Source organism: Scyliorhinus torazame, chromosome 18, assembly GCF_047496885.1.
Source record: "Scyliorhinus torazame isolate Kashiwa2021f chromosome 18, sScyTor2.1, whole genome shotgun sequence".
In the NCBI taxonomy this organism is placed as follows: Eukaryota; Metazoa; Chordata; class Chondrichthyes; order Carcharhiniformes; family Scyliorhinidae; genus Scyliorhinus; species Scyliorhinus torazame.
In genome coordinates, this window is record NC_092724.1 from 140,738,948 (window position 1) to 140,764,870 (window position 25,923).

The 25,923-nt window shown below is 41.7% G+C and overlaps 1 protein-coding gene and 1 pseudogene across 5 annotated transcripts in view; one reads left to right on the forward strand and one right to left on the reverse strand.

Moving 5' to 3' along the window:
- Window positions 1-25,923, reverse strand: part of tbc1d16 (TBC1 domain family, member 16) — a 143,870-nt gene that overhangs the window by 62,744 nt on the left and 55,203 nt on the right. For 4 of the 5 annotated variants that reach the window (XM_072483494.1, XM_072483496.1, XM_072483495.1 and 1 more), the window contains 3 exons: window positions 18,922-19,131; window positions 12,220-12,367; window positions 5,338-5,502 (listed from right to left, as the gene is read on the reverse strand). In XM_072483494.1, coding sequence (XP_072339595.1) covers window positions 5,338-5,502; window positions 12,220-12,367; window positions 18,922-19,131 — 523 coding nt within the window. The remainder of the gene's footprint in view (window positions 1-5,337; window positions 5,503-12,219; window positions 12,368-18,921; window positions 19,132-25,923) is intronic. The other variant, XM_072483498.1, reaches the window with a different exon arrangement.
- On the forward strand, window positions 9,923-10,023 carry LOC140395808 (U6 spliceosomal RNA; annotated as a pseudogene).

The following is a 25,923-nucleotide window of genomic DNA, read 5'->3' on the forward strand; positions in this document are numbered from 1 at the left end:
CTGGCTGGGGGCCTCCTTTCTTCCGCGCCGGCCCCTGTAATCCTGCGCCATGTTGCATCGGGGCCAGCGCGTTGAAGGGAGCCACTGCAAATGCGCGTGTTGGCGCCGGCGCCACTGCGCATGCGCGTATCCCGCAACACCCTTTGATGCCGGGATCAGCAGCTGGAGCGGCATGAACCGTTCCAGTGCCGTGCTGGCCCCCTGTAGGGGCCAGAATTGCTGATCCTGAGGCCATGTTGACGCCGTAGAGAAACGCGACAGCCTCAGGATCACAGAATCCCGCCCAGGATCTCTCATAGTTCTCGGCATTCAGGTTCACAACAAAGAGCAATTCTGACAAACAGATTCTCAATCCCTGTGAACTAGACCCTCCAAATTTCCAATGTGCACCGAACAGGAGTTGTGCGAATTAATGTTAACGATCCACAGTTTTAACTGTAAAATTGCTATGAGATAATATATACAATATCACCAGACCATTTTAGAAGTTATTTGTCAGATTTATTTCAAAACAGAAATAGATGTCGATATAGAAAGTGCTGGAAAAGGGGCAGCACCGAGGCACAGTGGTTAGCCCTGCTGCCTCACGGCGCTGAGGTCCCAGGTTCCATCCCGGCTCTGGGTCACTCTCTGTGTAGAGTTTGCACATTCTCCCTGTGTTTGCGAGGATTTCGCCCCCACAACCCAAAGATGTGCAGGGTGGGTGGATTGGCCATGCTAAATTGTCCCTTAATTGTAAAATATGAATTGGGGATTCTAAATTTATATTTAAAAAAAAAAGAAAAAGTGCTGGAAATACTCTTCAAATTTGACTTGAAACATTAATTTTGTTTCTCTCTCAACAGATGCTGCCAGTCCTGCTAAGTACGTCTCGCAATTTATTTTTATTTCAGAATGCCAGCGTCAACAATGTTTTGTTTTTATTTAAAAACAGAATTGCTAACACAATTATGCAACGCAATACAAGTGAAGTATTACAGAGCACACTGAAGTGGTCTAGATGTCACTTGCAAGGGGTTAACTAACCCAATTAGTCTGAACAAACCTCCCGTCATTCACAAGTCAACATGTTTCTTATAAAGAGGTGAGAAATTATGTTACAGTTAAAATCGAGGCTCTGGAGGAATTATGTAAGTGCATGTTAATGAAGCTTAGAATGGCCAAATGCATCATAGCACCCAGGATTTATTAAAAATCCACTTCTTCCGGCGATGTCAAAGATTCCACAAAACTATTTTGATGAAGAGCACTGTCCGAACACACATTCTTCCGTCAATCACACCTAAAAAAGCAGATCAACTCATCCTTCATCCTACTTCCGTTCGTAGAGACTTGGGTGTGAAAAATGGCTGGTGTATTTGGCTACATAACAGTACGTTTGATCTTTTAAATAACATCTCATGTCCTCAGGCTATTTCAAAGAGCTTCACAGGCAACAGCTCTGAAATGTAGGCAAATATAGAATCTAACTTGCACACTGCAAGGTTTCACCAATAGACAATGATAGTTAAAAATCAGAAATAAAAGCAAAAGTTGCTGCAAGTACTTAAGCAGGTCTATCGACATATGTGGTGAGTGAGCAGAAACTGCGATTATGTTCGGCCAAAGAACCGGCGGAGAACCCCTGTCAGTTCCATGGTGGAATCACAATGGAATCAAGTGCCGTTCAGGCATTTAAGTGGCCATTGTTGAGCCTTTCCCATTCAGATCTTTAGTGCTGGTCAATCAGAGGCCTCCAGCTCATCATTTCCACCTGCGGTGGTGGTGGCAACGGGCACTAAAGCATCAACCAGAGGTCCAAGATCATTGTGGGACCCCAGGGTTCTGACGAATGGTCACCAGTCCAAACATTGTTTCTCTCTCCAAAGTTGCAGGCAAACCTGCGGAAATAAATACATTGCTGGAAGAGGGATAAATGTTGCCCGGGAACTCTCCTGCTCTGCTGTGTGTGATTTGTGTCATCAGTTTTTTTTAATTCACCTTAGCAGACATTTGGGGACTTAGTTTAACATCTCACCCAAAAGACAATGCATTACCCCCTCAGTACTGAACTTATGTTTCAGCCTAGATTATGTGTTGAGATCTATTAAACTTAATAGTAGAGTTTCACCACTCGTGTCTCACCTGACAGAGGTAGGCTGATTTAATTCCTTTTTAAATGACAAAATGAATTGCCTTGCCAGTGTTTTTGGCCTTAATTACTTATGTTTAGGAATCTCTTCAAATCCATATATTACTCTCCAGCAATGGTACATACTACAATCTTGCCAGTGTTGACTGGGATCTCAGCTGAGACGAAATGTAGCACTGTGTCATTGTCAAGACTCCACAGGCCATCCATCTCCTCCGGTTCAGCATTAATCTTCTCCCTGCTGCTCCAGAACTCCCAGGTCTTGTTGTGGAAAGTTAGTGCTTTCCCAAACCCAATTATCACCATAGCCATCACATGCTGATGAAGCAAGGCTGCAACCAGCAACAGTGCCATATGGGACAACACCAGGGCTGACTGATCAAAACTAATTCTCTATGGAGCTGTGCTAGCACATTAAATAGACTAATACAAATAATTTCAAAAATACAAAAGGTGGAACTCAAAATGGATCAATATCAACAAATACATTCTGTTATTAAAAAATTGTACATCTCAATTTAGTAGATATACAGTAATTAGAATGTTTCACTATCCTGCTCCAAGTCAGGTCTTTCGATTATAAAGACAACTTTTCATTTTTTTAAATCATTGTTTTGCAGCAGGATCTGCTGCAACATGGTTGATTAATTGTGCACTGGGAGGTGCAACACTACATTGCTAGGAACAGGTGCTACAGAACCACCACAAGCTGCAGAGCTGAGAACAAGAACAGAGATATGCTACAGGGATATCAGCAGTGAAAGGATGCACATAGGAATCACATTCGCACAACAAGAGCTGGGAATTTGGTACCAGCAGGGAGAAGATTAATGCTGAACTGGAGGAAATGAATAGCTGGCATAGCCTTGACAATGACACAGTTTATATAGGTAACATGTTAGCACAGTGGCTTCACAGTTCCAAGGTCCCAGGTTCAATTCCCGGCTTGGCTCACTGTCTGTGAGGAGTCTGCATGTTCTCCCCGTGTTTGTGTGGGTTTCCTCCGGGTGCTCTAGTTTCCTCCCACAGTCCAAAGATGCGCAGGTTAGGTGAATCGGCCATGCTAAATTGCCCTTAGTGTCCAAAAAAAAAGGTTAAGTGGGATTACTGGGTTACGGGGATAGGGCGGAGGTGTGGGCTTAAGTAGGGTGCTCTTTCCATGGGCCGTTGCAGACTCGATGGGTAGAATGGCCTCCTTCTGCACTGTACATTCTATGACTCTAACCGCCATGTTAAATGTGAACATGGGACATTATGATGAGAAAACGTTGACACAAAAAGTGTGTCAAAGGCTCTGACGTGTTCGGAGTTTAGTTCCGCATCATTCCGAAAGTTAAGTCTTGCAACGGGTAATATGTGGCTGTATGAAGCACACGTTTCATTACAAAGTTGAATAAATGCTGGATTAACTTTAACATATCTAAAGCTATCGCAACCAAATTTATCAGTGAATGAGCACTGGAGGGACGGCAGCATGGTGATGCAGTGGTTAGCACTGCTTCCTCACGGCACCAAGGACCCAGGTTCGATCCCGGGTCACTATCCGTGTGGAGTTTGTACATTCTCCCCGTGTCTGCATGGGTCTCACCCCCACAACCCAAAAATCTGTACAGGGTAGGTGAATTGGCCAGGCTAAATTGTCCCTTAATTGGAAAGAAAGAATTGGGCATTCAAAATTTTTTTTTTTTAAAAGAATGACTGCTGGAGGTAAGCAAAGGGCAACAGGAAGCCAAATGGCACAGGCAGCAAATTAATGAGGGACAAAGATAATTTAATCCTTCACACAAAAATCCTGCACTTCTCCTTAATATTTGCATCAGCAGAATCCGGGTGAGAGGATGGGTAGTAAACTGCAGACTTCTTCATGGTCTCTCTGCCAATGCTCATTTGTGGCCAGCTGGTATGATATACTCGAGCTAGATTGTGATACACGGCACAGCCAAATTTTCCTGCTTCCTTTCAACAAGGCACCTCATTTCAGTATTGTGTCCAATGATAAAGCCAAGATCAGCAGCTAGCTGCCTGGAGGAACATAGCTCATGGCTAAGTTTCAAAAATCTTCCAGCCCATGGACACAATGTGCTAAACATGTTACACTGCTGACTGTTCCATTATTCCTCAATTGAAGGTCTATTTGGGGAAATGAAAGGTTCGATTTGTTTTGACAGTAAATATGAGACCATATTTGGGCAATTTTCAACTACAAATCCTCAAGCAGCCCAGAAGGACATTCTTGAACAAAAAAGGCAAGTAGAATAAGAATATTAGCATTCCCTTATTTCAAGAAGCTGAATTGAAGCAGACAAGAATCACTTATGAATAACTTCTGCATACAGCCATCATATTTGGACACATACATTCCATTACCAGTTTTACTACATTGTATAGACTTAGCTTTCCAATCAAACTTCAATTATATATTCCAGCATATTATCAGTACAATAATTCTCAACTATGCGCTATCTGCTAAATCAGAATAGAACACTTGGTTTCTTCCCCAAAGTCAATTACATTATAGATTTTGTATTTCCTATAGTAGATAAAATGCAGACAGAAGAAAACCTGCAGGAGGAGGAACTGAGCAGGAATGTGCAAGAGTACAAGCGGCGGTGGGGGAAAGAGAGAAAAAAAGAGAAAGCAAATGCGCAAACCCAATAGGTCAATAAGGTAGAAGCTTGTTCCGAGGTTCCTCAATATCACTCTAGGGAGCTGATAGCAGGTCTTCAAAATTATCTTGGACGACCTTTTCTTCATGTTACTATGGCAGACCATGGAATTTACATGGCGAGAATTCTATAGCTTAACTTATTGAGGTGTGCCATTGTGCCTCACTGTCACTTTATGGCCCGGTCTGAAATGGAACTGTGCCATAATGCGAAGCAGAATAAACTAATGAAAGATACCACCCCTCCCTTTTGATGTCCAGAATGAGATGCACCTAACTAGCCTTTAATCCATCTTCATTTTTCACCAAACTCTTTCTCAACTTGCATTTCACAAAAAAACAGGTTTCCTCAGGCCTCTGCCTAAGTTTCTTTGAAGATGGTTCCTAAGACTGGTCAGCGTACAAGGAGGGAGCTTTCTGGACTCAGATTCTTTGCTGTCAACGCAGACAAAAATCATTGGGCAAATGAGCAAAAACCTTAACCAGCCTAACTTGTTGGTTAGCTAATAGTAGACACTGAATTGTTAAACAGTTCTCAAACCTTGCGGAGTTTGTATTCCTCTTCCACCTGGCCAGTATCATTCAGATGGTTTAGCCATGTAGTGACATCTAACCGCTTATACATATTCTCTTCTGGGTGAGTCTCTGACGATGGCAAATTAGGGCGTTTTATTGAGAACTGCATGCAAGTCTTTACATCAGGCACCTAGGTGGGATGAGAGATGCTGGTTACGCAGTTGTAAAAAGTGCAGTTACATCATACTGATCTGTTGCCCGACACAAGTGAAAAAAATGCAATTGCACTATCTCAGAATAAGACGCACAAAATACAAGCAGAAAATATCTACTGCATAAGATAGCAATAAGAGATAGAAATTAGTGTTGTAACTCATGGTGGCTGGAAAACTCTCATTCACAGGATTTGAATTGGAGCCTAAGTGAATGGAATTAGATAGGCTACTAATCATTTCAGGTCCGCACTTGTTTCAGCATGGTCACTCACTTTTATAACCAAATCACAAGTCTACTATGATCAGGAACATATCCTTACTGCCCAATACATCATCATTTGATAGGAACTACTGAAACCTATCTATACTGCATCGTAGAATCATAGAATCCCTACAGTGCAGAAAGAGGCCATTTGGCCCATCAAGTCTGCACCAGTCCCTGGAAAAAGCATCCTACTTAAGCATCTACAATCTCATGTGTGCCACCATATGTTTCTCCCATGCAGAATTATAAACATTAATGAGATTTAGGAGGGGAGGTTAGACAGTTGACTAGATGGCTTGTGTGTGGATTAGTGCCAACAGCACGGAATTCGATCCCCATTCCAGCTGAGGTTGATTCGGTGTCCGCCTTCTCACCCTACCAGCAGTAAAACTCATGGCACTTTTCTGTGATTTAGTGAATAGTCATAAAGGGCCCATCTTAGGACAGAGAATTCAATAAAAGAAATGAGAGGAGGCCAATAGTAAACCCACAATCTGTTGGTTTATTTTGCATGATACACAAATAAGCAGGATACAGTTTTCAGGAATCTATTTCAGTGTTCCTTGAGACCTAGAAAACAACAAAGCAGGAAACAATCACCTCGATAATGGGCTACTTTGGACTTCCGATGACAGTGATGTGCTGAGTAGACACACATCAGGTGGCTCTCCTCCAGACCCATAATGGGTAACTTTCATCTCAAAGCCAGTGAATCCTTGGAATATGTTGGCCCTGAGCTTGAGCTCTCTCACTTTAGTGATGTTCTTTTACTCCTAATTACACAATGTAGACTTGGTAATTGAGTTGCTAACTCATTTCTAGGTGTGAGGCTTCAAACAGCAACTTTGTACTAGACTCTAATGCATCAGTTCATTTTAGCATCTTGAGTGTCAATGTCTAGGTGGTATTAAAAATCATATGGTATGCACAAAGCAATCCTGCAAGTCATTTCAGTTGGTCCCGCCCATGCCAAATCATGACACCACTAAACAGAGGTTAAATGTTCCATATCCTTTTTTGGGAGATGGGAGAAGATAAAAAGAGGAAGCTAAAATTGGCAAGATGTGCTGTGTACAATGAGGCAATATTCATTCTTGTCATCAAAAACAACGTGCTGGGTTTACCAGCTCTGGTTGGACATACTCTTAGAGGTTTCATCACATGACCTGTCACCTCACCCACCCCACTGGTCACCCTTTTCCCCTTCATTGCCAATCCTTTTATAACTGACAAATGAAAGTGTTTGAAGATAATGTAAACTTTTTAAAATGCTCCCTTCTGAATTTTCTCTTCGGTTATTCACAGCATTGTGCAGGAGATTAATCTTTTAATTCCTGGAGACTCCAGGACACATCTGTAGGATTAGTATTGTACAGCATACTTATAGGCTATCCCATTCTCCTGTTTGAGTTGAATTATGTTTAGGTAGCAGACATCAGAACTACAGGCTCCCTTGTTCCTTCTAGGGTTCCACATCCAAGATGCTTTTGGGCAATGACCCAGCTATGAAACACGCAGAAATGGCCGACAGTGACTTGATTTACCTGCTAGTTTTTTAAAAAAGAGGCAGAAAAATTACACACAAATGACTTGACTTGCATGCTGGTGTTCCCATATTTCTTTCCTTCAAGGAAATGCCAAGGCTCTATTAGGCCTCGGCTATAGATAGTTGAGATGGGAGTGGGAATTCACCATGCCAATATAAAATAAGTGTAATGCCTTGAACCAAACAAACAAAAAAGGTATGGAAAGACGTCTGATCTAATTATAACTCAGATAACCAAGCAACGAAGAATAGAACTTGAGTCCTTACACATTTAAAAGCTTCTATTTGCAGGAGACTCATGCATGTACTTCAAATCCAAAAAACAGTTTCACAAGTAAATCCCCAGTAAATGCCCATCACTTGAATACTAGTGAAATATTAATATACAATTAGAACCCTACAAAGTAATTGATTAAAAACAAAAAAACTGGGTGTCCAGGTTCAACAACATACTAACGAACATAACAGCAAAGGAATGGGCAAACATTTTCAGAGACAAAAGTTAAATAGGTCGCCACAAAGGGTCCAGGCTACAATTCAGGCCAAAGGGATTTCACAAAATACTAAATTAAAATTGTGTTTTAACACTTCAGTGATTGCTCTCCTAAAATCAATTAGGGAGATGCAAATTAAATTAGGGAGCACCAGCATCAGACTGCTAAGATGCCCCAAGTCTAAATCCTAGCTTAAATAATATTTGGATTTAGTTAACAGCATTTGGTGAGGTTTCACAGTTCATTATATAGAACAGCTTAACGGGGTGGAGAAAGGAAGGAAAGAAAAACGGTTTCACTCAATCCCACCGTGTAAAAGTACACCTTCTATAAGCCAATATGGACTGACATTCATTGAGTGAATTTGTTGGCATCAATGCTGACTCCACTTTCTTGACAAAACATTGTCTCAATTTCCTGTGAAATTAGGAAATTAATGAACAGCTGAGATGAGGGAAAAAAAGGTGACACATTTCTTAAACTGTAGGTTATAAAATGCCCCCTTCTTTTGGAAGAAGTTCATTAGTTTTATTATTGTATAATTGCATTGAACACTGCCTCGAAGAATTATGATCAGGAACACAACGTAATGAAAGCCGATCTGCATTAAGATTATGCTCATTCTTTTCAAATGTTTCCCCCTCCACTCTCACTTCCTGGCTCAGCCAATTTTCTTTCCGTTTCTCTGGAAGGTGGTTTCTCCTGAACATGGTGACTACCACTAGGTTATGAATCCACAATTTGTGGCCTTCTGCAGATATAATTTCTGATCCTGTCCCTGCCTGATCCAGTGGCTTTGGATCACATGTCAGCAATGGGTCAGGTTAGGAGCTCTTTCACCTCGTAAGTTAGAAGATTGTGAGTTCAAGTCCCACTCCAGGAACTTGAGCACATAACCTTGAAGGACACTGTAGAACAGCATGTACTGTACTATCAGTAGTGCTGGCTTTAGGATGAGAAGTTAAACGGAGGCTCTGTCAGTCCTTTGTGAACGTAAAAGGTCCCATGACACTATTTTTAAGAATAACTCTATTCTGGTTTTAGGGGGTGGGAGGGCTGACCTTGCACAAACTTGAGTTTTGCCCAATGAAAGATCCACAATAAGCTTCCAGCCTCAACTTAACTTGCTCAGTTAATGGGAGGTGGAATGTCCTGCAATAGCAACAGCTCAATTGGTTGCTGCTGATTTTCTGTGCGTCAGCCACAAAATCCCCTCCAGCACTGTTCAATACTTTATTAAATGGCACAGAGAAAATACAACAGGAAAATGGTCCTATTATCAAATGAAAGAATGGAGGCTCAGGAAAGGGGAGTTGTAGTATTTTGGACAGAAAGGCACCCATCTCACTGAACAGCCATGTGGACAGTGTGAAAAGCTATGGTCTAAAAGGCAAATGTATTCCCTGCTGCCTAGAGAAATGTGAAACTAAGCCAAAGGCAACATCAGGAAAATGGCCAAGGCAGAATACCAAACATTTGCCTAGTTAAGCACAATATGCATGTCCAAATCAATTTCCTCTCAACTTTGCAGCTTGATTGAGGCCACATACAAACCATGCAGTGAACATTTTCAGAGATTCATATGCATTTCCAAATTGCTGCAAGAGAAACTTGGCAGCCACTCCTGAAATGTAGGTTGACTGACCTATTTACAAGCTTCCAATAATACCTACACATGGTGCATGATCATTTACTTATGCAGGGTAAGCACTTGGGTGTCACCATCTGTATTCTTCAAACTTCCAATATCACAATACTCAAACTTCCAACATCTCAAAATGAGGTGGCACACAGAAGCACTGTGCAACTTCAGGCCTGTTAAGTTAATTTGGAGACAAATAAGTTCAGCGGACAGAAGTATTGTGGGAGTTAAGGGGAGTATAATTGAAAGCCTTCTCAACCTCAGAGTTTGCACCATTCTATAATTTCATTCTTCCTCTCTCTACTCAGTCTGTCCACCAAACGCTGCAGCACAACAGCATGATAAGTAGTACTGTGCAATGCAGGCTTGCATTAAAGGGACATCATGTAGCGAGCTTTCTAACCTACATTTTTCTTGTATTTCTCTTGTACATGTGTTCGCTTCGGCAGCATATATACTTAACAAAAAATTGGATCGAAACAGAGAAGAGTAGCATGGCCCCTGCACAAAGATATTTCTACAAACATACCCTAAAGGCAGCTATTGTTTCCAATGCTGGAGGATAAGGCAAACGCTTCACACTATGAATCATCATCGTCTTCAAATATTGCAAGCACCACATACATTGGCTCTGATGAGGGAGTACAGGAGTACAGGGTGAAGCACAGAGCACGAATGGTCAGAATTAGGTGGAAGTAGCAGTAAAGGAACAGGTACATGCAGGCTCAATTGAGGACTATTCGCGATCATGGTTCATCTGCTATAACTGGAAAATGGGGGCTGCACTGAGCCTGTGCATGAAAGAATGCCATCTGAGGATTAAGTACCCTGCAAAGTCTGATGACAAGTAAGGAGGAATTCACTCCCTACATGCCAGCAGTAGTATATGATTACTTAACAAATCATGCAGCAATTCCAGGGCCATTGCAGAACCCCCAAAGGCAGAGGTCCTAAACAGAGTTGGGCTATTTCCTATGAATGCTCACACTGATACTGTAGCAGCTTAGATCTCAAGTGTCTTATTTAAACTTCAACATGCTGGAAAGAATTTGAGATAGTACTTAATCAATCCAACCATCACCCTCAGTTCTACTCCCATCACACCATTTGTCATTCGGAGAGTGCCCAAAATCAAAGTGACTGGCTGAAGTGACAATGTCTTTCACATACAGTGCCTACTTAATAAAACTTTCCAAAATAGAGAGCAGAAATTAACATGGGATAGATGTAGTTAAAGTTTTTAAGTGAGTTGATCAGGTGATTTTTCCTCTATAAGAGCCTGCTGTCCTTCTCTTATTTCACCAGAAATAATTTTCTGATAGATTTTACATTCATGCTGTGGATATGCCACCTCCTCCATAACTAGGTTTCTCTAGCGATGGCAATACAGTGGAGTTGTTGACAGTTCAGAATGATCTGGGAGATTGAGTCAGGGCATATTGTAACCACCTACAAATCTGACCAGTCACTTGAAGCACCACTTCAAGATGACTAAAGTGTGTTTAATAAAGTTCTTGATGGCACATCTATCTTTGCTCTTCTGCTGAAGCTCATGACTGAAAAGGATTATCTCCTTTTAAAGTGGACCAACTAAAAGCATTGCTTTAAAAAGGAAATGGTGTGAGAAGTCATCACTAGCCTGATGGAGTGGTAACCCTCATTGACCATGAAAAGTATAGGATTGAATCTTGAGCACACATAGACACATACGTTCCAAGAATCTTTGAAGAATTTGATGTGAAAAATATTGTCAGGCCTTTCACTCTGGCGTTGTGATTTTGGGAGTAATACTATGCACTTTTGCACATAAATCATCAGTGTTCTATTTAATGCATTGATTAATTAATTGAAGATGTTGATATTCCCTGTGGCAGATTGGAATGAACACGAAGCATAAATGTTTAGTGACACCAGCAATGTAATCTCTATTGTCATCCTGTCTGAAGGTCAGATTGGAGGATACGGCTCAACTCTGTAACTATCTCCTTTGTGGTGTAGAGCTGACTCAGCTGCCCGGAGACACACCCAAGTAAATATACCTCAGTTTGTAGAACAGTTCCATGCATGAGGGTATGTAGGCAACCCACCTCTACTGTAAACATACCTTGATTCCATCCTTCTCAGATCCTCATTTTCCACCTCCAAAACAAACGGAAGAGAAAGGAGGGAGACTGATCCAGAAGAATTCCAATGACCTCAGCAATTCACTTTGCAAGCCAGAACCCTTCTTAACTAGAATTTAATGTGCATAGGTCACCATGCAGGGACCAGATTGTTCTGAAAACATAGTTACTGCCAGAGATGTGTTAACTGGTGGTCTGTTACCAGTTTGTGTAAAAGCTGGCTGTGAACAAACTGCTAATTGATTTCTCTAAATGTTTATACATCCCAAAATGCTTTGCAAACTAGAATAATGCAACTGAATTTTTGTTTTAACTAGATAGAAGATTAAAGGAATGTCCAAGGCAGAGGAGGGAAAGAAATAATAAAGCTTTCAACTTTCCAACAATATTAAATTCATTTGTCAACAGAATTACCAAGTGTTACAGCAAGCATCATCATCTGTAAAATCATTAGGGCAATCTGCATATGTGCAATAGTGAATTCAAAATCAGTTTCCAGGTAGTTAAATTACCATGAAGTGTGTTAGTAGTTTTCAGTGATCCAGAGCAGAATTAGCACAGATTGCCTACTCTCAGGCTCAATATAATCATGCAAATGTTTCAGGTCATGTTGATTACATACCTGATCTCTCTGATGGGTCTCAGTGCAATATTTCCATTGCTGAAAAACTTCACTAAGTTTATCAAGACCACCATGGTGAAAATGAAAAATCTTGTACTGACTTTCCCGGCTAGCAATGACCAGTTGTCCACACGTGCACACTTCATCACTAGGGGAATACATTTAAGAAAGAAAAGATTATGTTCTGTATCTGTACACTGGTTCTTTATACCCATTAATTTGCATGCATATGTTTTAAGGGTAAGGGATGGATGTTCTTTTATATTATGAATGGACTGACATTGTCAAAATATATGAACAGTCTTCCTTTCAATTCCCATGGTTTACCAGAGGCAAGTTGATAGAGGCTATTGTTGATGAGTCCACTGAGAACAACATTTTTTTTCAAGCATAATTTTGGACTGGAAATCACAGATTTGAATCAGCATTTGATTGAATATTCAACTAGCTGCATACATTACGAAGCAAAATACGGCAAATGCTGGAAATCGAACAATAAAAGGAAAAGCAGGAAACACAAATCAATGAGTATCTGTGCAGGGCACAGAAAGTCAATGTTTGGGCTTATAATCTTTGGAAGAAGCATAGGAGCATGAAAGGTTGACTCAGTTCTGTCCACAGGCACTGACAGGCCTGATATGCTTACAGGTTTCTGTTTTAAATATATTATTTCAGAGCCCTAGCAAACAATAGTTAAGGTTATGCTTTATGCTACAGTTAAAAATTAAATGTAAATGCTAGCTTAGCTTGTCTGAGAAATTCTGACTTTTGCAACAATCAAGCTAATAAGTACAGAAAAGAAATATAACTGGGGCAGATGAGGTGTCTGACATGCATTCCAAAAAGGATTGCAAGTAATATGAAAAATGCTGTACTGTTCAATAAATATGTTGAACACTCAAATTTTCTTAGAATTGCTCTGTTACTCAGATACCTGTTCGCCTTTTTCAGAGGAAATCCAACCCTTCTTCTATTCAGATATTGCTCTGAAGTACCAACTACCAACAAAATGAACAGAGCACTTAAGAGTTTATTGACTGAGAAGCACATGCAACATTGCACTCCAGAGGCAATTGGAAAGAGGTTGTGCAATCTATAATTTTTTCCTAATCAAAGTGCATTTAAACACTTTTGCCCTAATTTATTGCACATTCAACAGAAAACGCTGGCTGCATTTGCAGCCTGTTTGACATTATTTGATTCCTTATTTTCTGTTATATGGACAAAATGAGATTTTCAATTGGATGTATAAACCTGAATATCAAATATTTTAGTGAGCATTCTTATGCTCATGTCTTAGGAAATAGCTTTCTTGGCAGCTTTTTATCTTTCCCTGGACTCCAGTAGCAACTAATCTAAAAATTACAATGTGTTTGTTGAATTAAAGTATTTGTTTGTCTGATAAGTACAATTTCTTATTCAATGGAAAATAAAGAGGTCTTATTTGAAATGTACAATAGCAAAAAACTGCAGATGTTGGAAAGCTGAAATAAGTACAGAAAACGTTTAAAATGCTCGAGCAGGTTAGGCAGCATCTGTGGAGAGATAACAGAGTTAACCTTTTATCATAACATTTCCGATTGATAACAAAGTTATGTTTTTCTCTGAGCTGATACTTCCTAACCTGCTGAGCATTTTAAATGTATTTTTTTCCTTTTTCCCAAACTGGAGAATGAAAGCAGTACTGCTTCTGATCGCAGCACAGCCAACCAAAGTATGAATTTACACGAAACAGCAAATCTGCATCATCTAATAATAATATGCTGAAGCCGCAACATAAATGGGACGCCTGCAAACCCTTTGGGGAAATGGATGACTATTTTTAGTAGTTATGGTCAGACAGAAGAGGTCAAATGAACTATTTACAGATGTGAAAGGACAGAACTTGTGTACTTTAAAAATGGCAAAGAACATTCAGTGCTCGATTGCATTAATTCATATAACAACATGGTAGTAATCCCATAGCACAGTGGTGTTATCAGAGGACCACATTTATATCTTTTGAGATCTTATACACCAGCAGAATAACAATCATAATTAGATGTTAATGCATTCAGGTGCCACAAGGGATATGCAAAGTAAGCAAAAGAAGAATAAAGGAAGAAAGATTTTATTAAAAAATCAATGCATGACTCAAAGAAAGAATTTGGCATTTCCTTAGTCAGTCTGGAATTTAATATATATTAAAATTACATAAAGTAATCCATTCCAAACCACCTAGCGTCAATATGAATTTGACAATTATATATATATACATATTTAATGTTACATTAAGTCCAATTCCTTGGTTAAGTGGATAAATAGTTTATTTGAATACACATTAAAAAGAAATAATTACAAGAATTAACACTTCCAAATTACATTACACTTCTTTCACTTCAAAGAAACCTCAACATAATAATAATTTTATATCCATAATAAAAATGATAAAATCGCCTGCGTCAAATTTAGCAAACTAATTATCTTAAAGATTGCATTCACCTTGCTCCTTTAGGTGGCTAAAGCCGTTTCCTATTGGTTCATTTTGTTTGGATACTGGGCCAGATCCCAACATCTGTTCAGATACCAGACCGAACCGCAAACAATTAAAAAAAAAAATTGTAAAACTGTGAGGAAAGGATCCTTCACCCCAGGAGTGATGACTCTGACCATAAAGTTAGTTATATGTTCAAATAAACTTGAAATTAAACACAGAATTAACCCCATTAACATCAAATAAATACTTTTACAATTATCAGTTAAGCAGTTCTTAAACACAAAGGAAAACGTACACTTACTATCTGTACCGGCTACTAACTCAAATTAAGCAACCCAATACAGTTCAAATGCCACTTAGTTAACAAACAGATTATTTGCTTAGCTGTGTCAAGACTTTTGGAGAGAGAGAGACCCTTTCCAGGAGGAGATTCAGTACACTTCTGCTCAACCCAACAGCATTTGGCAAAACTGCTGTTCAACTTAAAATCCTATTAACAAACTGCAAAATTACAGACAACCCTGGCTCCTCTCATTAATTACATCATCTGTATTCCATGAAGATGTCACATGATCTGCTTAGTCAAAGGACTAAATATAACCCCATATAAACTATCTACTCTGCAGGGAATCGTCAGCCTGTAACAAAACCCCATTAGACAATTATCTGTAATCAAGTAAGCAGTTGGAATGACTATCGAGTCAGCACCGACTCTCTGAAACAGCACCCTACCGAGGCCCACTCACCCACCCTATCGCTGTAACCCCACACAACCTGCATATCTTTGCACACTAAAGGGGAAATTTAGCATGACCAATCCACCTAACCTGCACATCTTTGGCCTTTGAGAGAAAACCACAGCACCCGGAAGAAACTCATGCAGTTACGGGGAGAAAGTGCAAACTCTACGCAGATAGTCACCCAAGATTGAAATTGAACCCAGGTCCCTGGCGCTGTGAAACAGCAGTATTAAACACTGTGCCACCCACTTCTCAATGAGTCTTGACTCTTTCCTCTGTTTCTCATGTTAAGTAAAAGGTCTGTGCCTAATCTCAGTTGTTAACCAATGATGGCACAATGAAAGTTAACACGTTATCCGTTTTGCGAGAAAAAATAAGTCAAGAATAAGTAATAGATGAAACTGGAATCCAAACAAATTTTCTGATTAGGATCAGAATCCCTATTTCCGAATCTCATCAGACAAAAAAAGACGCACTTACCTTTCTCCGATTTCTTGGTGCAATCATCTAATGGAGGATCCTGCAGAACTCAGTCAGCACTGGAAACCTCAGAGACATCAGCTCAGGGAATTCCCATAAAAAACTCAACTTTCTTATTGGCACTAGTTGCCATACTCCAGTAAGTAAAGAGTTTACATATCCTAAAGCTTCTTTTAAAAGCTACTGAGAGAAGGCAAGTGTGTGAGGAGGTAGGGTAGGTGAGGTAAATGGATAAGGGGTGGAGGGGGTGAGGTAACAGGGTAGGGCAAGCAAAGGTGGGTAGGGTAGAACCTGGGTGAGGTTGTAGGTTGGTGTTATGAGCCACGCTGATGTGAAATGAGAGGGTATCCCAAAGCCTAAAGGTAACTTGGAACACTGTTTTGTAGTGGTATGATTGTTTTTTTTCTGGTATAATGCGAGGAGTCGTGTACAACTCAGTGAGGAACAGTCTAGTTATTGTTTGAATAATTAATAAGGAATATTTATTCTCTTAAAAGACAAAAACACACCCGACAAAAAGGACTATAATATGCTATGACACTTAAGTATACTAATGACTATCCCACAGAATTTTACATGAAACTATCCCTTGGTCCCCAACTACCAAGTTTGTCTGGGGCTGGATTCTCCGATTCTGGGGCTATGTCCCCACGCTGGCGTGGAAACGGTGCCGTTTTACGCCTGAATAACTGGGGCAAAACAGCCACCAATTTCCCGTTTTGCTGGGGGCTAGCAGGACGGCAGCGTAGAGCACCCGGCTCTAGCTGCTGATATGCCCCAGAGAATTGCCGGGTCCGCGGCCGTGCATGCGCATGGCAGCAGCCTGCTGCGGCCACACTGTGCAACATGGCAGCGGCCTGCTGCGGCCACGCCATGCAACATGGCGGCGGCCGCCTGCGGACCCGGCCCACAAAATAGTCTCCCCCTTCAGCCTGCTCGCGATGTCCCGGACCACCCCACCACAGTGCCCCAGCCCCGAATAATGTCCCCCCCTGCCCGCGGATCAGCCCTCCCCCGACTGTGGCAGCGCCGGACTGAATCCGCAGCTGCCACGCCGAGCTCCCGACGGGTGAGACCGCACGCGACCCACGCCTCTGGGAACTCGGCCAGTCGGGGACGGAGCATCGGGGGGCAGGCCTCAGGCAATATCCTGAGCCCGTCGATACGTGGCACGGCATAATCCTAGAGCACGCCGCTTTGGAGTGGGCGGAGAATTGAGAATGCAGCGCCACCCCGATTTGGTCTGGAACGTGAATTCTCCGGCCGTTTGCCGAATGTGATTTCGGAGTCGGCGACCGGAGAATCCAGCCCCTGAACTTGGAGACACCCCCTTTCCCAAACAACATCCAATTTTAAGTAACTTTACGAGTCAAATCCACCAACTAATTACCGCAACCAGGTTAAGGTGGCCACATCTAGGAAATAGTCTTTAGGTTCAGCGAAGGTGGAAAATAGCTGCTTCTTTCGCAAGACTATATTTGCAACTTGATGCAGTTCTGATGTTAGCTGTCTCTCTCACTCTAGTTAGGATTCTACAGTTATACTATTCCAGTCCCTTTGATGTTAGTCACCCCGTGGAGTTGGCTTTTGGAAGATACGTGTCCATTTCTTTATCTTCCCACTTTGAAGTTACCACCTCTACAGCCCCATTGTTTGCTCTAAACACTTATATAAGATACTTGTTTTCCACTGACAGGCAAATCTGCATCCCATAATTTCTCCAGACACCTGCCTCTACTCAACTCCATTTTTACTTTGTTTCTTAATTTTTCCACAATTCTTACCAGCTGGCAGGTGGGTAAGGTGGTAGGTGGCTAGGGTGGCAGGTGGGTGAGGTGGATACGGGTGGGTCAGGTGATAGTCAAGTCATGGGCTAATCAGGTTGGGTGAGGTTGGCTAGTCAGGTTAAGTGAGGGGGAAGAGTCATCGCGAGGTGAGGGGTGGATGGATGTCATGTGGCGAGATTGGGTCAGGTGGTGGGGGCTAGTCACGTCGGATCAGGGGGCAATGGGGAATTCAGTGAGTCAGGGAGGGAGATGTCGAGTTGAGGGGTCCAAGGAAGTGTGGGGGGAGTGGGTCAGTTGTATAGTAATCCTGGATTCAGACTACAATCTTTCAGTCTAACATTGCATGGGCAACCATTCAGGTAAGTAAATCAGAATCGTCCAAAGTCTCACACTTTAACTCAGAGTTAGAAACCTTTTCAGGAGGGTCCTGGGAGCAGGGAACTGTATTCTTTAAATAAAAACTTGTAGCATTTAGCTGTACTCGAAGAAAGGATAACGGCAGATTCAAAGCATACAATGACAATTTTTATTTCAATTATTGTTCCTGTAGAAGTCTGCTATGCCAGTAAGAAACAGGTTTAGAGCTCCATTATTGAATTTCATGTGACTAGTTTAATCCAGATTGAATCACTGCAGGCTAAACCATCAAGAGAACAAAGATCAGTGCCATTCTTGTATTTGGAATGCAAAATTCTATTTCAGACATTATCCACATCTAGGATAGAACTTTTTTTTAAATTAAAAAGAACCCTTTCTATAAAAACTGAAATTCATTATTAATCTCAAGGAAACTTCCCTCCAAAGTATAAACCTTTCCAATATAATCTCAAACACAAATTGAACTAGAACTGAGCTATGGACCAGTTTACTGTGAAGGTTCAAGCACAACAACTCTTCAAGTAACAACTATCTCATCAACTGCATTATTAAATCTGACCCAGTAATATTAATAATATGATATACGATATATTACAATAGGTTCAGACATGCAGGCTTTACCACACCTTTCTGCAGCAAAGATAGTAGCATCTTCCTTATCAGAACTATCCATAGAGAATGTTGGAGTCATTCCAGATCATCAAAACAGGGCTACAGAAAGTATCTTTTAGGTAGACCGTCTGAAGCATCTCTTTATAAATGAATAATTCATATGGGAGGGAGAAAGAAAGAAATCCTAAATGGAGAAATTCCTTGTATTAAAGGGAGCTAGATTTCTAACCTGAAAAAAAGGCGCAGTGATCGCATTTGGCCCAAATCAACTCTAAAAACACCATAGAGTTGCTCAAGTGCCAACACCTTCTGCTGCTCTTCCCATTTTGTGTTGTGCGGTTGTGTATAATTCTCAGAAAACTGCAAAGTGTACTGTGCATCAGAAGAGTGGTCTGAGATGGAGCTCGCCAAATTAGCCATATGTTCTTCACACATCTCTCTGCATAATGAGGAAAAAGGGGAAAGAAAGTGATTAAAGTATGTTTTCTACAATTAAATTAGAGTGGAAAATATTTTAGTTGGGAAACTTAAACAATGACTTTGAATTTACCACTTGTCACTGAATTACCTTATCTACAGTAATGATTTAAAAAATGGAATTCTTAAATTTGATAACATCAAACATTCACTGCCATTTTAAAATCAAATTGTTCGTTTAAAAACAGCCAGTTATACCATTAAGGTCTTTTTAAAAAGTCAAACATTAACCTAAACAAAATTCAATGGAAAAGGAACACAACTCGATCATTGGACGAACGGTGGATCAAGCACATACTAAAGTCACCAGTATAAAAGCAAACTACTGCTGGTGCCAGAAATATTAAATTGAAACAGAAAATGATGGAAAATCTCAGGTCAGGCTGCATCTGTAAAGAGGAACATAGTTAACATTTGACGTTGATGATCTTTTGTCAGGTTGTCAGGTAATCTGATGAAAGGTCATCAACCTGAAATGCAAACTGTTTCTCTCTCCACAGATGCTGTCTGACCTGAGTATTTCCAGCATTTTCTGTTTTTAGTATTAAACTTACTGATAATGCTTTATTACAGAGGACATGTTCTCTACAGTTCCTTAATGTAATTTGAGCTTCCCAATTTATAATTAGACCTTAAAGACAAGGGGTCTTTTACTGCATATGCTGAAAGGTCATTCAATGCAATATATTTTCCATCAGTGAAGATAAGAGTGATACCAGCTCTTTAACAGAGGAGTGAGTGTGCAGTGAGTTGCATATTTGAATACATACAAATAAGTTTTCCAAACGCTGGATACATGTGAAATAATACAGAATAAGAGAAATTTTAAAATTAAACACAAGTTAGAAATGTAGTAGAATTTTGGAATGGAATGCTGGAAAGTACAGAATGTATTACAGGTCCCTAAATGAAGTATATTAAGCCAGAGCTGGAACACAGACACATATCCTTGCATATCTAGTTCCTGATCTTGCTCGGGTCACGAGAGAAAGGTGGAGTGGAGGTCCAGTGCTCGCCTGCAATTCTTTGGGAGGTGAAGGCTAAGCTTATTTGTATGTAGTCCCAAACAGTCAGTAACAGTACAGCATAGTCCTGGCAGTGTAGCTTAATCACTTGAACATTGTGTGCCAATGTTGGTGTGGATGGCTTAGGTCCAGGAGGTTGGGGGAGGGGGCAAGAGAGAAAGGGGGAAAGAGCTGTAAATATATTCTGATAATTGTAGTCAACTAGGAAAAACACACCATATTCATAAATGTATGTGTCACCTAGCTAAAGTGTATAATTTCTCACATATCAATTTTTAACAGTATTAATTGCTTAAATTAATCACTTTACAGAACCACGAAAACCTTCGTGTGCATAATTTAGTAGAACAACAGAGTGCTCAAGGGTATTTTGTCTAACCTTATATCATTAAATAGTTCCAATTTTGGACCCAAAGCTTTGACACCTGAAATCTTCCTCTGGGTGATGCAGTCATAGCAAAGGTATGTGAGCTGTCGCATACTAATTCAGTCTCAGGAGTACTGCTTTACAGTTGACAAGAGAACCCCGATTAGCTAAATAATATAACAAAGCTTAAGGGACAGCACAATGCAACAAAGTAGCTGCCTCAATGGGTTACTTGTTGCCATGGGACTATATCTTCCAATGAGTTACTGATAAGTAGTCAAAAATATGTTTTGTATGCTTCCAATGGAAAAGAAACTTTATTGCAGCCGATACTTAAAATAGAGCCTGGCTACTAAAGAGCATTTTCATATTAGTTCAGCGAATACAGTTTCATATCTACATGACAATCTGCAAATAGAGATGTGTGTGGAACACTTCAAACAGCAATCTTGGCAATTACAGTGAAATCCAATAGCCATAACACCAAAATAATTCCTTCGCTACCCTGTTCAGCATCACAACACAGCATCAAATGACCTATACCTATCCACAAAATAAGCTAAATTTGAAATACAAATACACCTAAAATAGTCACAGCTCAACTATGTGCAAATTGTCCTGTACCATGCAAATGGTTCTCAACCTATCTTTATTATGCAAGATGTGTATAACACTTCTACATTTCCTTGTACAATTTCCCCATTGAACCTTTTGTGCAGCATTTACTTTCTCAGACTAGCTTGCTTCCTTCCATTTTGTATGATTTTTCTCCATTCATTTCAGCTTACCATGCACCGAATAACACTCCACAACAGAATTTGCAAAATGTCGAACAATTTCATAGAATCCCTACAGTGCAGGAGGCCATTCAGCCCATCAAATCTGCTCTGACCCCCCGAAAGAGCAGCCCACCCAGACCCAAAATCCTTAACCCCATCTAACCGTTGGACTCTAAGGGGCAATTTAGCATGGCCAATCCATCTAACCTGCACAGCTTTGGACTGTGGGAGGGAACTGGAGCACCCAGAGAATGACACGGGGAGAACGTGCCACACAGTCACCAAGGCCGGAATTGAACCTGGGTCCTTGGTGCTGTGAAGCAGCAGTGCTAACCACTGTGCCACCCACTGTGCCACCTCATTTCTCATCAGTACATTAAAAAAAAACAAGGTTTATCTTCTCTACTTCAGTCACATCAGGAAGTGATGAAGTAGGCAATGGAAAATTCTGTTATTAAAAGCAATTTCCAGATAATTATAGGGAATTATATTTTGGTATACCTTCACTATTCAGGACCACCTTCTATGAGGAGACACCTTAATTACATCAAAATGGCGTTCCTCTGCTTCATTTGAAAATGGGTTACCACACTTTCCTAAATTGTGCAGTAATCTGGGATATTTTGAACATTTAGAAAGTCAGAATGCTTTGGAGGTGGGGAGAAGCGAGAGAATCCTCATTTGCTGATAGAATGTCAACATATGCTTAACTTAGAAACCTTTATTTACAACAAGTGTGTTAAATTCCCAACTGTGTCTTCACTTATATATGACAGCTCACTTGAATTATCAACAATTTGGAGTCAATCCTTTGGTATTAGTATGGAAATACCAGATAGTTACAGGTTTTGAGTGACATTTGATAGAATGGCAGCAGTTGAAAACAGAGATGTAATTTGAATTTTTAAAATTCATTCATGGTATGTGGGTGTCGCTGGCTATGCCAGCATTTATTGTCCATCCCCAATTGCCCTTGAAAAGGTGGTGCTGAGCTGCCTTGTTGGACTGTTGCAGGGAATGGTTCAAGTAGATCCCCACCACCTTCTCAAGGGCAATTAGGGATGGGCAACAAAAGCTGGCCTAGACAGCAACATTGACAGCCTATGAGCAAATTTAAAAAAACACTCAAACTACATCTCCATTTTCAACAGCTAGCATTCTACCAATTCAAGATTTTATAAAATGCATGGCCAAAATTGCCATTAAAGCATTTTTGAAATGATTGAGTTCAAGCCGTCCACTGTAAAGGTGGCATCGGACATACCAAATGTCGGCACACAATAACAAGAACAACCTGCATTTATACAGCATGTTTAACATAATAAAGCATCCCACTGGCTGCATCAGGGCTTTGATACGAAATTTGTCACCATGCCACATAAAGAGATATTATGACAGGTGACCAAAAGTTTGATTAAAGACGTAGATTTTAACAAGTGTTTTAAAGAGGAAGAGAGAGGGGTAAACAGGTTGAAAATGAGAATTCCAGAGCAGCTGAAGGTAAGGTCACCAATGCTAGGGTCAGGATGGACAAGGGGCAGGATGAATGCAGGATGGACAAGGGGCCAGAGTTGCAGGAAGGCAGGACGCTGAGAGGATTGTAGAGCTGGAGTACGTTAAAGAGATAGAGAAGAGTAATGCCATGGAGAGATTTAAACACAAGAATGAGAAAGTTAAATTCGAGGGATTAATGGAATGGGTGTCAATGTAGATCAGCGAGCATGGTGGGTGTGGTGAAAACGGGACATGGTACTGGTTAGGATACAGTCTGCAAAGCTTACGCAGGGCCAAGAGTCAAGATCGGAGTTCAGTCAGGAGAGCATTGGAATAGTCGAGTCTGGAGGACACAAAACATAGATGAGGGCTTCAGCAGCAGATGGTTAAGGCAGGAGGCAGATAAGTTACGTTAGATGGAGATATGGGGCTTGAATCTCAGCTCAAGGCTAAATACTTTGAAGAGTTAGTAAATAGTCTGGTTCATCCAGAACCTGTGACATAGAATCAATGACTTAGGAACAAGTGTTTTTAGCAGAAGCTGAAGACATAGGCATTGGTCTTCCCAATGTATAATTGGAGTAGATTTTGTCTCATCCAAGATTGGATTTCGGATAAGCAGTCTGACAACATAGAGGTAATGAAGGGGTTGAGAGATTTTGATAAAGTACAACTTAGTATGGTTAGTGTACATGCAGAATTGGAAATTGTAGTCTGAAGGGGCTGGTTTAGCACAGGTCTAAAGAGCTGGCTTTGAAAGCAGACCAAGGCAGGCCAGCAGCACGGTTCAATTCCCGTACCAGCCTCCCCGAACAGGCGCCGGAATGTGGCGACTAGGGGCTTTTCACAGTAACTTCATTTGAAGCGTACTTGTGACAATGAGCGATTTCCATTTCATTTTCATTTCATTTTGTCATCAATGTGCAGCATGTAAATCAGAAATAGGGAGGTCAAGGATAGAGCCTTCTCAGCAAGAACGTATTAGAGAGTAGCAGACATGGAAACATACATAGAAAATACGAGGAGGAGGCCATTTGGCCCTTCGAGTCTGCTCTGCCACTCATTATGATCACGGCTGATCATCAAATTCAATACCCTGAACCCGCCTCCCCCCCATATCCCTTTAGTCCCAAGAGCTACATCTAATTCCTTCTTGAAACACAAGGTTTTGGCCTCACCTATTTTCACAGATTCCACAGATTCACCACGCTCTGGGTGAAGAAATTTCTCATCACCTCAATCCTAAAAGGTTTACCCCTTGTTCTCAAACTATGATCCCTAGTTCTGGACTCCTCCATCTCACAATCCTATGCGCTTTATCTGTACATAGTAATTTGCTGTGTGTGACCTTGTCAAAAGCCTCCTGGAAGTCTAAATAACCCACAGAAGCAAGCAACCAATTTCTTTACTCCGGCCTTTCTTTCGCAAAAATTGGCAATTCTTCAACCTACCTCAGCCAGTGACTTAACAAATTTAGGGATCGCTCCTTCATTTCCTTGCTTTGCATGCTTCTTCTTCCCCCAATACATATTGGCTAGCCTACCACTTCCCTCTTAGCTTCAGCCCTGGCAACATCAGACTGACTAAATCCCTTGTCTATCAGAATAAATATTCAGGTCTGAAGGCCATGCAGGCGGGTAAAGCCCCAGGGCCGGACAGGTACCCAGTGGAGTTTTATAAAAAGTTCTCTGGGATATTGGGGCCGATGTTGATGAGGATGTTCAATGAGGCAGGGGAAAGAGGGGTGCTGCCCCCGACGACGTCACAGGCCACGATTTCGCTGATTCTGAAGCGGGACAAGAACCCGGAGCTGTGTGGGTCCTACAGGCCAATATCCCTGTTGAATGTGGACGCCAGACTGCTGGCCAAAATTTTGTCCTCCAGGATTGAGGATTGTGTTCCGGACATTATTGGGGAGGACCAGACGGGGTTTGTTAAGGGTAGGCAGTTAGTGGCCAATGTAAGAAGGCTGTTAATTGTGATCATGATGCCCCGGAAGGTAGGGAGGTGGAGGTAGTGATCGCAATGGATGCAGAAATGGCTTTTGATCGGGTAGAATGGGATTATCTCTGTGAGGTACTGGGACGGTTCGGATTTGGGCGGGGCTTTATTGACTGGGTCAGGTTGCTGTATCAGGCTCCTGTGGAAAGTGTACGGACGAATAGGACAACATCGGACTATGTTAGACTGCACCGGGGGACGAGACAGGGATGCACCCTCTCCCCACTGTTGTTCGCGCTAGCTATAGAGCCGTTGGCAATTGCTCGGAGAGCCTCAAGGGGTTGGAAGCGGCTGGTCCGGAGGGGGGGGGGGGGGGCGTGGAGCACAGAGTCTCGCTCAATGCAGACGACCTGCTTCTGTATGTATCGGATCCATTAGAGGGGATGGAAGAAATCATGAGGATTCTAGGGGAATTTGGCCGGTTTTCGGGGTACAAGCTAAATATGGGGAAAAGTGAGATGTTTGCAATCCGGGCGAGGGGACAGGAGAGGCGATTGGGGGAGCTGCCGTTTAGATTAGTAGGGGGAAGCTTTAGGTACCTAGGCATTCAAGTGGCGCGGGAATGGGACCGGCTGCATAAATTAAATCTGACCCCGCTAGTAGACCAAATGAAGGACGATTTTCGGAGATGGGACGCGCTCCCGTTGTCACTAGCTGGGAGGGTGCAGACGGTGAAGATGACGGACCTCCCGAGATTCCTGTTCGTGTTTCAATGTCTCCCCATCTTTATTCCATGGTCCTTTTTTAAACGGGTCAGCAAAGTGATCTCTGGCTTTGTTTGGGCGGTCAAGACCCCACGGGTAAGGAAGGTAATGCTTGAGCGGAGTCGGGGAGAGGGCGGGCTGGTGCTGCCAGATTTTTGTAACTATTACTGGGCGGCGAATATAGCCATGATCGGGAAGTGGGTGGTGGGGGAGGGGTCGGCATGGGAGCGTATGGAGGCGGCTTCACGCAAGGGCACCAGTTTGTGGGCGTTAGTAACTGTGCCTCTGCCATTCCCGCCGGCACGGTACTCCACCAGCCCCGTGGTGGTGGTGGCCCTGAGAGTCTTGGGGCAATGGAGGAGACATGTGGGAGCAGAGGGAGCA